Genomic DNA, 14122 nt, shown 5'->3' on the forward strand with positions numbered 1-14122 from the left:
AAAAAACCATAATCGATAACATGATTTTATATAGATAAATCATCTATAATTATATATATATTCGATAAAAATCTGCTAGAATGTAAACAAATTTATTACGATAGCCGATATTTCCTTTATGACATCGAAAAAAATGCAATACTACTAGATTCTTGCAGGTTCTGAACCTGACTAAAGGTGAGAATACATAAAACGTTTTTTTCTTGTCTGGCTTTATTCATCGGCTGGCTTGTTTATAGAGGAACAAAGGAGTTTTAGGTTAACCTGGTTCGATTTTGGGTCTACGCCCTTTTGTTCTTTTCTTTGTTCTTGAAGACAGTCAAAAAATCCTTTTATGTATTCTCACCTTAATTGTGAGTTATTGAATTATTGGTTGATAATTTGCCTGATCCAAAACTGCAAGAATGCAAAAGTCTTTACTACGATAACCGACTTTCCATTAATGCCATCGAAAAAGATTTCAAAACTGGTAGATCCTTGGAAGTTCTTTCTCTGTTCCGGAATCTGCAATAATCTGTTACTTTTGCCATTTATTTCGACATCATTAAGGGTAATATGGGTTTTCGGTAGTACCATGTTTGATAATTGAGGAATAGAGCAATTTTTTCGATATTGTAAAGGAAAAATCTATTATCCTATTAAACATATTAAATTCTTAAAGGTCTTGGAAGAGAACTTCCAGAACTTCCAAATATTATTAAGGAATATTTCCTTTTTTTAGAAAAGTCAAACAGGAAATGACTATTCCTTTTCGTTCATTTTTGGAATCTCCTTGAAATGTCGGGAAACAGTTTTACTAAAATGTCAATACTTCAACTTGCACAAAAAAAAAAAAAAAAACAAAACAAAGATGTTTTTCTTTCTTCCACTTTTCAGCCGCAAACAGAGTTTGCATAACAGTTGCGATTCGTTCCGTTGTTACATGAAATTCACCAATGACCACTCACACACACACAGAGAGTGAGAGAGAGAGGGAAATCATTGGTGGCAGCAAACAAACAGGAAATGATCCCTTGAAACGTCACAACAACAAAATGTCAGGGTTCAAATTCCCCCAAAATAACAAAACACGCAAAAAAAAGAGAGACACGGAGAGTCCATCTGTCGTTGATGTTAATGATGGCAACACGATTGGATATCAAATATTGACATATGTAAGTATGCATGCAGCAACAACAACAAATACCAAGCTCTGATGTTTGTGTTTGTCGGATTTGTCTCCCATTTTGGGCCAAAGGGGGCATTTTTTTGTGAGTGGGCTTAAAATACTTCCTCTTGGCCAAAAACAAAACGTTGTTGGATGTTAACATTTTACAAAGATAAACTAAACTGAAAAACAAAAGCAAAACCAAAAAAATCCAGATGCAAATATTTCTTTGTTGTTGGTTTTTGCTTTTCTCCCCAAAACCAAGAAAATGTTTGCCGTGGAACTTTTGATGGGAAAAGACAAGAGTTTTGTCGTTTTTTTTTTTTTGTTTTCAAATTTGTGAAATTAAATGGAGAGGGTGATGACGATGGTGGTTGCTGCTGGTCGCCAGTAAAACTGTAATTTAACCACAAAAATAATAAAAGAAAAAAAAGGCAACAACAATCCATTTGCAAATCGACAAAACAAAAAAATCGACGTCATGCAACAAACAATCGTCATGATGATGATGAACACACAATCATCATTGCAGTAGTGATTGCCATGAAGATCATCGCCACACACACTACTTGGCTATGACGCTGAAAGAGAAGAAGATGTTCAACGTTATGGCAAAACATTTGGTCACCACAAGATGAAAAACAACAACAACAACGAAATCCAGAAGACCAAAAATATTACACACGCAATGTCCACATGTTGCTTCCCCTTGCTTCGTACCACAAACCACCGTTGGGAACCCCTAACAGTGAATGAAGCACTTTTTTGTGAACTTTGTAAGCTGGGCATTACATTTTAACCACAAAAAGTTGTTATCGGAAAAATTTTCCGTAGAAAAACATATTTTCTCCAATAGAAAATTAATACGTTCTTTTAATTGACACTATTTTCTATAGAAAGCTATTGGTCTCTTCCAGAACTGCAAGAGAATGTAAACGTTTTTACAACGATAACTGATTTTCCCCTTAGTGATATCGAAAAGATTGCAAAATTTATCGATTTTTGCTGGTGCTGGAACAGAGCATATTTTAGCAAAAGTATTTTCTATGTAAAAAAAAAACTTTTTATCGAAATCTTTTTCCATAGAAAATATTGTTATCAATGCTATTATGTATAAAAAACCTTGTTATCGAAACTATTTTCTATTAAAAATCCGGTTATCGCAAGTATTTTCTATAGAAAATCTTGTTATCGAATTAACTTTTTATAGAAAATCTTGTTATCGAAATAAGTTTATATACATAATATTGTTATCGAAACTATTTTCCATAGAAAATCTTGTTATCGAAACTATTTTTTTACAAATTTACAGACAATTTTTTCTATAGCAAATCTTGCTATCGATTTTTTTTCTTTAGAAAATCTTGTTATCGAATGTACTTTCTATAGAAAATCTTGTTATCGAAAGTATTTTCTATAGAAAATACTGTTATACTTGTTGTCGAAAGTATTTTCTATAGAAAATCTTGCTACCGAAAGTATTTTCTATAGAAAATCTTGTTATCGGAGCTCTTTATAAAGAAAGTGTAGTTATCGATGCTAATTTCTATCGATAATGTTGTTATCGAAGCTAATTTTCGTCTATAATGTTGTTATCGAAACTAATGTCTATAGAAAATCTTATTATTGACACTAGCTTATATAGAAAATCTTATTATCGAAATTATTTTCTGCAGAAAATTATTTTATCGAAACTATTTTCTGTAGAATATTAGGTTATCGAAAGTATTGTCTTAAGAATAACTGGTTATCGAAACTTTTTTCTATAGAAATACCTGTTATCGAAACATTTTCCTATAGAAACACCTGGTATCGAAATTATTTTCCATAGAAAATCTTGTTATCGAAGCTATTTTCTGTACAAAATCTTGTTATCGAAACCCTTTTCTATAGAAAATCTTCTTATCGAAACTATTTTCTTTAGAAACCCTTATTATTGAAACTATTTTCCAAAGAAAATCTGGATATCGAAACTATTTTCTTAAGAATAACTGGTTATCGAAACTTTCGTTTATATAATCTCTGGTAATCGAAACTATATTCTGTAGAAAATCTTGTTATCGGAACTATTTTCTATTGAAAAAATTCTTATCGAAACTATTTTCTTAAGAAAACTTTGTTATCGTGCCTATTTTCTATACAAAATCTTGTTGTCGAAAGTTTTTTCTTTAGAAAATTGTCTTATCGAAACTATTTTCTTTAGAAAATCTTGTTATCGGAACTATTTTCTATAGAAAATTTTCTTATCGAAACTATTTTCTTTAGAAAACGTTGTTATCGTGACTATTTTCTATAGAAAATCGTGTTATCAAAACTGTTTTCTTTGGAAAACTTTGTTGTCCTGACTATTTTCCAAAGACAATCTTGTTATCGAAATTATTTTCTTAACAATAAGTGGTTATCGAAACTTTTTTTATAGAAACTCTTGTAATCGAAACTATTTTCTATAGAAAATTTTCTTATCGAAACTATTTTCTTTAGAAAAACTTGTTATCGTGACTATTTTTTTGGAAAACCATGTAATCGAAACTATTTCGTAAAGAAAATCTTGTTATCGAAACTATTTTATTTAAGAATAACTGATTATCGAACCTTTTTTTATAGAAACTCTTGTAATCGAAGCCATTTACTGTAGAAAATCTTGTTATCGGATCTACTTCTATAGAAAATGTGCATATCGAAACTGTTTTCTTCGGGAAACCATGTTATCGAAACTTTTTCTTATAGAAAATATTGTAATTGAAACTATTTTCTATAGAAAATTTTATTATCGTAACTATATTCAATAGAAAACCTTGTTATCGACAACATTTTTCATGAAGAATGTGGTTATATATTTGGTTGATGTACGTTCTTTTTTTGCAAGTTTATTTGCTTGATGTTGTTGTTGTTTTTTATTTTTTCTTGTGAAACAACAACTACTGGCACTTAATGCCATAATGCGCCTGCGTCACACATTTGGTTGTCCCCTTTAGCATGCTCATCACTTGAAATGGAGTTTTTTGTTGCTTTGTTTTTTTGGAGAGTTCATTGTTGTTGTTGTTGCTGTTGGTGTTATGTTGCAGCTTGGATGGCCAACGGCAGCGACTTGGTATAAAGAGGACCTGTGGTGGCCTTTCGTTGGCATTCAGTCGTTGATTCCCTACTCGAAAGCAACTAAATTATAACTGTTTTTTACTTCTTTTCCCCCTCATTCACACACACACACTCAAGACTCACAACTATGAACTCCTTCTCCGTGGTAAGTATGGCATGTATGGAGGATAGGAGGAATTCGTATGGATATTAATTTGGCTGTGGTTCTCTTTTCTTTGCCAGTTCGTGGTGTTGACTTTGGCCGTATTGGCTGTGGCTGAGCCTCCATCGGGATATAATTACCCACGTGGTGGTGGTGGTGGCGGCGGAGGCGGTAGCTTTGGTGGCGGCAGCAGCTTTGGTGGAGGCAGCAGTTTCGGTGGTGGTGGCGGTGGAGGTTATCAAGCTGTTAGCGGTGGTTTCCAAACCAGTGAAGGCCAAAATGTTGATCCCCAATTGTTGGAGCAAGTTCGTCAAATTCTGCTGCAAGAGGAAAGCAAATCAGGCGGTGGTGGTGGAGGCGGTGGCGGCGGCAGTGGTGGTTATCCTAGCGGACCCTCTGGCTCATATGGACCTCCATCGTCCCAATACGGTGCTCCCTTCGGTGGCGGCGGCGGTGGTGGCCGTGTTGTTGGCATTGACTTGGAAGGTGTCCGTCAAGCCATTCAGGTGGCCCAATTCGCCCAGCAGAGCACACAAGCCGGTGGCGGCGGCGGTGGTGGTGGCTATCCCAGCGCTCCTTCGGGATCATATGGCGCCCCATCAAGGCCCAGCGGCAGTTATGGTGCCCCCTTCTAGGTTGCCAAATATGATATCCTAGCCTAAGATTAGTAGAAGAAATTCCAACAAATTTGAAATGCTGCCAAATATTCGGAGGAAACGCAAGAGCCACAAATGGATTAAAATGTCACCACCCAGAAATGTCACAGAGAACACACAGAACACATAAAAAAACAGTAGGGAGAGCCCTTTTTTCCTCAATCTCCCTCCAATACCAAGCTGAGAAGTGAGAAGGATCCAGTCAAACAAGTGGATTGAAAAAAAAAACAACCATTAAAAATCCATTTTGTGAGCTGCTGTTGTGTTTTCAGATTTTTAATCCATTTCATGATCGAGCCAGGAGAAAAAAACCAACAACAAATTCAAAAAAGGATAACTCCTTTTCGATTTCAAATTTCCAAGTTAACTGGGGTTTGGGGAAACCCTAGTTCACTTTTTTTATTTCATTTTCATTTCCAACTATCCATTCCCCCGCTCAAAATATTCTCCTATCACCTCATTACACTCACATAACTCAGAGGACTCTCACAACAAATGCTCTCATTGCTATCCTCTCTCCTCCCACACGACGTTGTTTTTCACCAATTTTCCATGGCAATGAGAGTAAAATTTGTTAATTATTGTAAATAGATTTTTCTTTCAATTTTTTTTTAAATAATTTTCATTAGTTTTAAGTAAAGATTTTTTTTAAATATTTGTAACTATGAAACAAACAAAGAAGAAGCAGAAAAAGAACAAGGAATGAAAGAAACAACAAAAGAAAAAAATAACAAAACGAAAAAAAAAACAATAAAAAAAAAATAGTAAATTTTGTCACCGTTAAATGGCGAGAGTTTTTTTCTATGAGAACTGAAGTTCTTTAGGTTTGGGTGAGAGAATATTTGCCTTTAGAAAATGGCGCCCAACGCTAAAATTCATAACTAGATTTTGTGATTACCTAAAATGAAACGAGAGACCAGTCTTTGTTACTTAAAAACGTTGATTGGATTTGGTTAAAGAAAACACTCCTGGTAGGCGAATTTCCTACTATGGCAAATGGCGCCCAACGCGGAAAGAGTTTATAAATTCAATTCAAGAAAAATGACGCCCAACGCCACAATTCAGAACTAGATTTTGTGATTGCCTAAAATGAAACGAGAGAACAGTCTTTGTTATTTAAATGCGAATGGCGCCCAATAGTAACAAACTTTGATTGGACCTGGTTAAGGAAAACACAAAGAAAACACTCCAGGTAGACGAATTTCCTACCAAATGGCGCCCAACGCGGAAAGAATTTATAAATTCAATCCAATTCGGCAATACTTGCAGGGCGAGATGAAAGAACTGCAACCAATTTCAGACTGCTGTCATTTCTAAGCCATATAGAGAATATTTACCTTTAGAAAATGGCGCCCAACGCCATAATTCATAACTAGATTTTGTGGTTATCTAAAATGAAACGAGAGAACAGTCTTTGTTATTTAAATGGGATGGCGCCCAATAGTAACAAACTTTGATTGGGCTTGGTTAAGGAAACCGCAAAGAAGGCGAATTTCCTACCAAATGGCAAATGGCGCCCAACGCGGAAAGAATTTATAAATTTAAACCAATTCAAGAATACTTGCAGGGTGAGATGAAAGAACTGCAACCAACTTCAGACTGCTGTCATTTCTAAGCCAGCTGTTAAAATTATTCCGACAGCTGTTAAAACTATTCCGACAGCTGTTAAAAATTATTCCAGTGACAGCTCATTATATTGTTTACAAGCGTACACAAGCATTTTGGTGAGAATTTTCCAGAAAAAAAGTTATTCCCGAAGGAAGTCAAGCGTGATTTCTTTATATTTGGCTGGAAACCCACAAGTGGCTATGGTTAGAGAACTCCAGCATTTTAATGTGAATAAATCTTTTGTGCCTCGTGCCATTGTTCGTTACCGTGTGATACTGGTGGCGTAGCCCGACGTCAAGAATCTGGACGGAAGATAGTGGAAGCAACATCATCAGAAATGTTTCGAAAAGTAAAGAATCGACTTGATCGAAACCAGCGTCACAGTGGCCAAAAAATGGCTCGTGAGCTGAACATATCGCAATATTCCATTCGGCAAATATTGGAAAAATGAGCTCGGGGTAAAGCTATTGAAATTCCAAAAATTTAAACTTGCACCGCAACAGAAAAAAAAACTAGACTCAAAATAGCTAAAGAGTTGCTTCGATTGGCCGAAAGTGGTGATGGTGAACTGCCGAATTTGGTTTTCTCCGATGAGAAAACATTCGTTGTCCAGTGGCAGTTTGTATACAAACCAGATGATCCTGTTTACTTGCCTAAGGCTGGAAATACCTAAAGAGAATATTTGGCTGGCTTAGGTCATCGGCTGGCTTCTTCGTAGATGAACAAAGAAGTTTTAGGTTGAAATAGTTCGATTTTGGTCCTAGGCTCCTTTGTTCATTTCCAAAGAAGCCAACCGATGACTAAAGCCAGCCAGATAAGCGCTTTCTGTATTTCCACCCTAAGTCAGCTGAAAATGTGCAGCTTCGGTTGACCCCCACAACTCAACTTAAGTGCCGGCCATGGTGATGGTGTGGGCCGCCATAACAGCCGATGGTGGCTCTAAGCTACTATTAATCGAGCGTGGCATCAGAATAAATTTCGAATATTATCGCGAAAATATTCTGGAGGGTATATAAAAGCCTTAGACACGCAAACATTTTGGCCGTAGACCTTGGACATTCCAATAGGACTCAGCACCAACGCACTCAGCTCGCGCCACCCAAGAATAGTTACAAAATGAGGTTCCTCGCTTCATTTCCAGCGCACCAAAATCTCCGAATACCACTAATCCGTTGGACGACTGTTGTGTCTGGAGTATTTTGGAAAGCAAGGTTGGCCCTACAAAAAATACCAAAGTGTCGATCACCTCAAGCAAGCGCTTTGCCGGGAATGGGCCAAAATACCGCAGAGCGCAACATTCGGGCAGCGTGTGACGGTTTTATTGACCGTTTGAAGGCCATAATTCTAAAAGGCCTTATTCTAAAATTTGATGCTATTTCCGACATTTTTTGCTTTCATTCAATAAAATTTATAAAAATATGTAAAAATTATGGCGTTTGAATTTGTTGAAACTCACCTTGTATAATCATACATTAGACTCCTGGTAGGCGAATTTCCTACCAAATGGCAAATGGCGCCCAACGCAAAGCGGAAAGAATTTATAAATTTGATCTTTTCTAGAACCCTTCAAGAATATACATGTTTTTACTACGATAACCGATTTTCCCTCTATGACATCGAAGAAAATTACAAAAATAGTTGATACTTGCAGGTACTGAAACAGAGCAATTGTCATTCGACACTGAAAGTGGCAAACAATTCAAGAATACTTAAAAGCGAGAGTTAAGATTATCCATTTAATATTTTGAATACAAATGGCGACCAACACTTGTATCCGGAAAAAAATTGAGCTAATGTGTTTTAAATTTTGGGTTTTTACACTTGGCGCCAGATTGATAAAAAAATTGGGCTCTCCACCATAACTATGTAATATTTTATCCTCAGACAAATTGGGCGCCATCCATAAAAAGCTAGTATAACACATGGCGCCCAACGCTAAGCGAAAAGAATTTATAAATTGGCTCGCAATACTGAAAGTTATATTAAATTCAGTAAGCGTTAAGAAATTTAAATTATTATTAACAAAAAAAGAAAGGATGGGCCAATATCGTCTATTTCGTATCGGACCTAAATAAATATGATATAAATATTGCGACGTGCCATGTTTGGACTATATTGGTAACTTCCTTCACTTTACATGAGATATGTGATAATTTATAAAAAATGTTAACATGTGTGTGATGTACCAGATATAGTCGACCGAAGAATACATATAAAAATATTGGCATGTCCAATTATAAGAAAATCGAACATTGATATCCAATTTATGGGAAATCATAAGTTCCATAGTCGCCTCAGGTTTCTGGTTGAGAAACATATATTTAGATATAACAAGTTGTAAAGAATCGCTGAGTTGTTTCGCATTTTATGATAAATAAAAGTATGGAAAATTGTGACCCTTTTGTGGATGAGGTACCAGAAGGAATTCGCAGATATATGGCATCTTCTCAACAGATATTGTCTTAGCGAAAATGTTGTATTGGTGAAATTTGAAAAAAAAAAGTTTGATGTTTATTTCACTTTGTTTGAGCTTTTTGTTTTTAAAATCTTGAACCCTATGTGGGGCAGGTAGCAAAAGAAATGATCCGATCCCTACAATCTTTATAACAGATCTTGTGTTGATGGACATATTGAGATGTACCAAGTCTGGAATGGAATCGGATGTTGATTTGGCTTTTTATGAGCTTCATGGGTATTTAAAATTTTGAACCTTTGTGGGGAGGTACCAGAAGGAGAGAACCGATGTATCCCATCTTCATAAAAGATCTTGTGTTAGCAAAAATGTTTGTATGTGTGAAATATAAAGAGAATCTGATGGTTATTTCAGATTTTATGATCTTTAGGGTTATTAGAAAGCTTAACCCTTTGTGGGGGAGGTACCTGAAGGAATGCTCCAATCTGTACCATCTTTATAATAAATCCTGTGTTTATAGGAATATTGAGATGTGTCAAGTCTGAATGGAATCGGATGTTAATTTCATATTTTATGAGCTTCATGGATATTCAAAATTTTGAAAAATCTTGAAAGATTTTGAAAGATCTTGGGTTTATAGTAATATTGGTATGTGTGAAATTTGAAGACAATCGGACTCATACATCACATTTTATAAGGGTTGTAATTATTCAAAATGTACGTGATGAAACGGACCGATATCGTCCAGTTACGCACCTGATCTAGGAGCAATTCAAATATTAGGATTTGCAAGATGGAGCAAAATCTGATAATCCTTTCTCTTTCTGTGCAGAATATATATATTTTTTTTGTTGAAAATTTCCACCTTTTGTGTGGGAGGTAGCAGAAGGAGTGAACCCATATTTCCCATCTCCGAACTCGATCTAAGTATGACAATACTTTTATGATTTACCAAGTTTGCAGCAAATCGGATAATCCCTTCGAGAATTGCCGTGCGCACCAGCCAGACAGACAGACAGACAGGCGGACATCGCAAGATCGACTCCAAATATTCTGAAACGGATTTGGTCCAAAGAAACCCATGGTCTAAAACCGTTATTTCGATTATGCAGGTCTTTTTAAAGATTCTTTATCGTTTAAGGAGTAATGAGTTTCAGTGTTGGGCGCCAATGCACAAGACGCACATATTTACATTTGATATTTGATACAAGTGTTGGACGCCATTTGTATTTTTATACCCTCCACCATAGTATGGAGGGTATATTAAGGTTGTCATTCCTTTTTGTAACACCTCGAAATATACATTTTAGAGCTCACAAAGTTTATATATTCTTGATCAGCAGAAAGTTATATGACGCTTTAGCGATGTCTTTCCGTCTAGCCGTCTGTGGAAATCACTCTAGCTTCCGAACAAAATGAAGTAGGTTAAAACAATTTTGCCCAAATGTCTATTATGTCTGCAGGACTTTTGGTATTGAAAATGGGCCATGTATGTCCACGTTTTCGTATAGCCCCCATATAACGGCACCCTCCGATATTAGGTATTATGATGATTTTAGCGACATTTTTCACCGGATATGTTTCAAATTTGGTATTTGAAGTTCGTAATGGATACTACAGCCTAAGAAAGAAAATTGTCGGTGTAGGTTCACGTCTTCGTATAGCCCCCATATAACGATACCTCCCGATATTCGGTATTTTGATGATTTTAATGACATTATTCACCGGAATTGCTTAAAATTTCGTATTTGAAGTTCGTAATGAATACTACAGCCTAAGACAGAAAATTGTTCGGCCCGGCCGATTTATTTGTTGTTTACTTGTTTTTTTTTTTTTTAATCTGTCATAACACTCAATATTCCCAACAACATTTATGGGAATGCATTTGACGAAATTCGGTCATTCCCAGGCAGAAAATTTGTAATCAGCTGAGAGCTCTGCCATACCTTTTTATTGGATCATAAAAGAAATACTATTTTGGGCCAGTCTTGTAGATTTGAAATGTTAATTGAAATTGAAACCCATCACCACCCCACCGCCAAAACACAAAAAAAACAACCTCCAAACTTCTTGATTGGTTTTCGGTAGCCATCTTCTTTGGCTTTCGGTTAATTGAAATAATAATCAGCCAATCTAAGCCAATCGAAATCTCTGTCATCCATACAAATGACCCGTGAGCAGAGCAGCCAAAGACAAATTGCCTAGCCAAATGCATGGTACATATAGGTACAACAAAAAGAAGAAGAAGAAGAAACAACAACAACAACAAGTAGCAAATACTGTTATGTGCACTTTACAACAATTGTGGCCAAATGGGCCTTAAGATTTCCAAGAGATCCCAGATTATCTGTAAGTGTGTGTGTGTGTTTGTAATCAAGTTTCAATATTTCCTTGAAGACCAGACCCGACCATACCTCCAGTCAGCAAGTGAGTCTTTGCAATTACAATGCGTTCAAACTGAAGGCGCCGTCGCAGCTGATGGCAGGGCAGGCGTGCGGGCGTTGATGGTGTCGTTGATGAGAAGACGAGTCTTGGTGGACGGCTTTCAAAGAGGTATGGCTTTCTGTCTGTCTGTCTGTCTATTGACTTGACTCAACTCTTGGCCTAAGACGGCCAAGCGACCGGCTGGCTGGCTAGCTGGCTGATCTGGTCTCTGTGTGTGAGCTGCTGAACTGTAAACTTGTGTTTGGCTAATGATGAACTTTTTTTTTGTTGTTTTTTTGGTTGGTCGGTGGGTATTTTTTCGGTTTTCAATCTTGCTATAAAGAGGGCTGTCGTGGCCTATCATTGGCATTCAGTCGTCGGTTGCCTAGTTGAAAGCAACTCAATTGCATTTTAATTTAAGTTTTCTTTCTCTCCCCTCATTTACACACACACACGACTATGAACTCCTTCTCCGTGGTAAGTTCAGGCTCTCACTCGCTCGATCGCTCTCTCTTTTATCTGTGAACCTTGTGTGGAAATGGTGGCAAGGATATAAGTAACTTTTTGATTTTTTTCTTTGCAGCTCGTAGTGTTTGCTTTGGCTGCCCTGGCTGTGGCGGAACCACCATCCGGTTATAACTATCAACGCAATGGCGGAGGTGGTGGTGGTGGATTTGGAGGTGGCGGCTTTGGTGGTGGCGGTTTCGGTGGTGGCGGCTTTGGCGGTGGTGGCTTCGGCGGTGGTGGTGGTGGCGGTTACCGCCAAGTGGCCATTGGACCCCAGACCTATGAGGGCCAAAACGTTGATCCCCAACTTTTGGAACAGGTCCGTCAAATCCTCTTGCAGGAAGAAAGCAAATTGGGCGGTAGAGGTGGTGGTGGCGGCGGCGGCGGTGGTGGCTATCCCAGTGCCCCATCGGGTTCTTATGGTGTGCCCTCCAGCCAATATGGTGCTCCCTTCGGTGGCGGCGGCGGTGGTGGCCGTGTTGTTGGCATTGATTTGGAAGGTGTACGTCAGGCCATCCAGGTTGCCCAATATCTCCAGACCAGCACCCAGGCCGGTGGTGGCGGTGGATTTGGTGGCTACAGCGGCGGCGGTGGTGGCTACAGCAGCGGCGGTGGTGGTGGCTTTGGCGGTGGTATTCCATCCGGCTCCTATGGTGCCCCATCCAGACCCAGTGGAAGCTATGGTGCTCCCTTCTAAATTTTTAGCCGTTTTAGCATAATGTAGTTAACAAATCAATCCAACCAACAATGAAATGCTGCCAAAAACAAAACAATACTACTCCAAGGACCAATTAATGAGAACGAGCGCCGATTTAAACAAAACGCCACACAAATCAAACGGATTAAAATTACGAGAAAATCCTCCAAAGCAGAGAAGTGATGTTCGTTGCTATTTTCCCCTTCAAGAAAAACAAAAAAACGGACTATAGCAACCTATTTTGCATATGGTGGCAAATAGGTTTCTATAGTTCAGCCAAGAATTTTAATCCATTTGATGCAAAAACTCAACCGGATAACAAAAACACATTGTGAACAACAACAACGTTTTTTTTCATTTCCGCAAATTCAAATTGTCAAGAGAAGAGTGGGGGAGGGGAGTAGGAGACATTCTCTCTCGCTCTCAGCTCCATACTCACCATTTGACAATTTGTTTATTTGCATTTTCATTTTCAAAAACCCCCTCCCAATTTTTTCCACACTATCCACACTGACACCTCAGTGACACCTCACGCTCTCTTGTTTCTTTGTAGTCCGAAGTGCACTCACGTTGATCTCTTCTTGTCATTTTTTCACAATTTCTCTCAGCGTGCGTGCACGGTACTACAATTGTAAATAGTTTATTTTTTTTATAAATATTTTCTTTTTTGTTTTAGTTTTTAAGTATTATTTTGTAATGTTAAATATTTTTTTATGTGAAACAAACAAAAAAAGGAAAGAAAAGAAACTGAAAAAAAATTTAAAAAAAAAAAATAATAAAAATAGTAAATTTTGTCACCGTTAAATAGCATGGCTTTCAATTGAAGTGGGATTTGTCGGGGGGATTTTTCTGCAAAATTTCTCGGAATGCAAGGGAGATTATTTAAGCCGTTTTCTAAAATTTAAAAAAAATTAATTAAAAAATAAGTAAAATAATATCAGTCGGTTTTGGGGACAAATGTATACCCCCAGCTTTGAGTTATGATTATGCAAACTGTTGCCCTTTCATGGTGGAGGTTCCAAAGCAGTTGGCCAATATTGACACCAATTCGTATTTGACCAAAGATTGATAGAAATATTACAACGTGCCAAATTTGGACTATATCTACTATTTCCTATACTTTATGTGAGATATGTGCAAATTTTTGGAAAATATGGAAATATGCGTCAGGTGCCAGATATAGAGGAAAGAAGTATTCCATTTTCATACTTCATCTAATACAGTTAAAAATAAAGAATCGCCGAACTGTTTCGCAAATCACGACAGACATAAGTATTAGAAATCGTGACCCCCTGTGGGTGAGGTACCAGAAGGGGTTGGCAGATATATATAATATCTTCACAACAGATCTTGCGTTAGAAAAATTATGTGAATGTGTGAAATTTGAAGAGAGGTGGATGCTTATTCGGCTTTCTTTGAGCTTTTTGTTTCT

General features: G+C 37.2%; 2 protein-coding genes across 2 annotated transcripts; both read left to right on the forward strand.

The window, feature by feature from the left end:
* Window positions 1-4206: 4206 nt before the first annotated feature.
* On the forward strand, window positions 4207-5826 carry LOC101887422 (uncharacterized). Its single transcript, XM_005189889.4, has 2 exons — window positions 4207-4388; window positions 4466-5826. Exons 1-2 carry the CDS (start codon window positions 4371-4373, stop codon window positions 5018-5020), a joined length of 573 nt encoding a protein of 190 aa, XP_005189946.1. The 5' UTR covers window positions 4207-4370; the 3' UTR covers window positions 5021-5826.
* A 5252-nt stretch (window positions 5827-11078) lies between these two features.
* Window positions 11079-13495, forward strand: LOC101887599 (acanthoscurrin-2). Its single transcript, XM_005189890.4, has 2 exons — window positions 11079-11963; window positions 12070-13495. The coding sequence occupies exons 1-2, from the start codon at window positions 11946-11948 to the stop codon at window positions 12688-12690; spliced, it is 639 nt and encodes a 212-aa protein (XP_005189947.2). The 5' UTR covers window positions 11079-11945; the 3' UTR covers window positions 12691-13495.
* Window positions 13496-14122: the final 627 nt, after the last annotated feature.

This window comes from Musca domestica, unplaced genomic scaffold (genome assembly GCF_030504385.1).
Source record: "Musca domestica strain aabys unplaced genomic scaffold, Musca_domestica.polishedcontigs.V.1.1 12, whole genome shotgun sequence".
Taxonomy (NCBI): Eukaryota; Metazoa; Arthropoda; class Insecta; order Diptera; family Muscidae; genus Musca; species Musca domestica.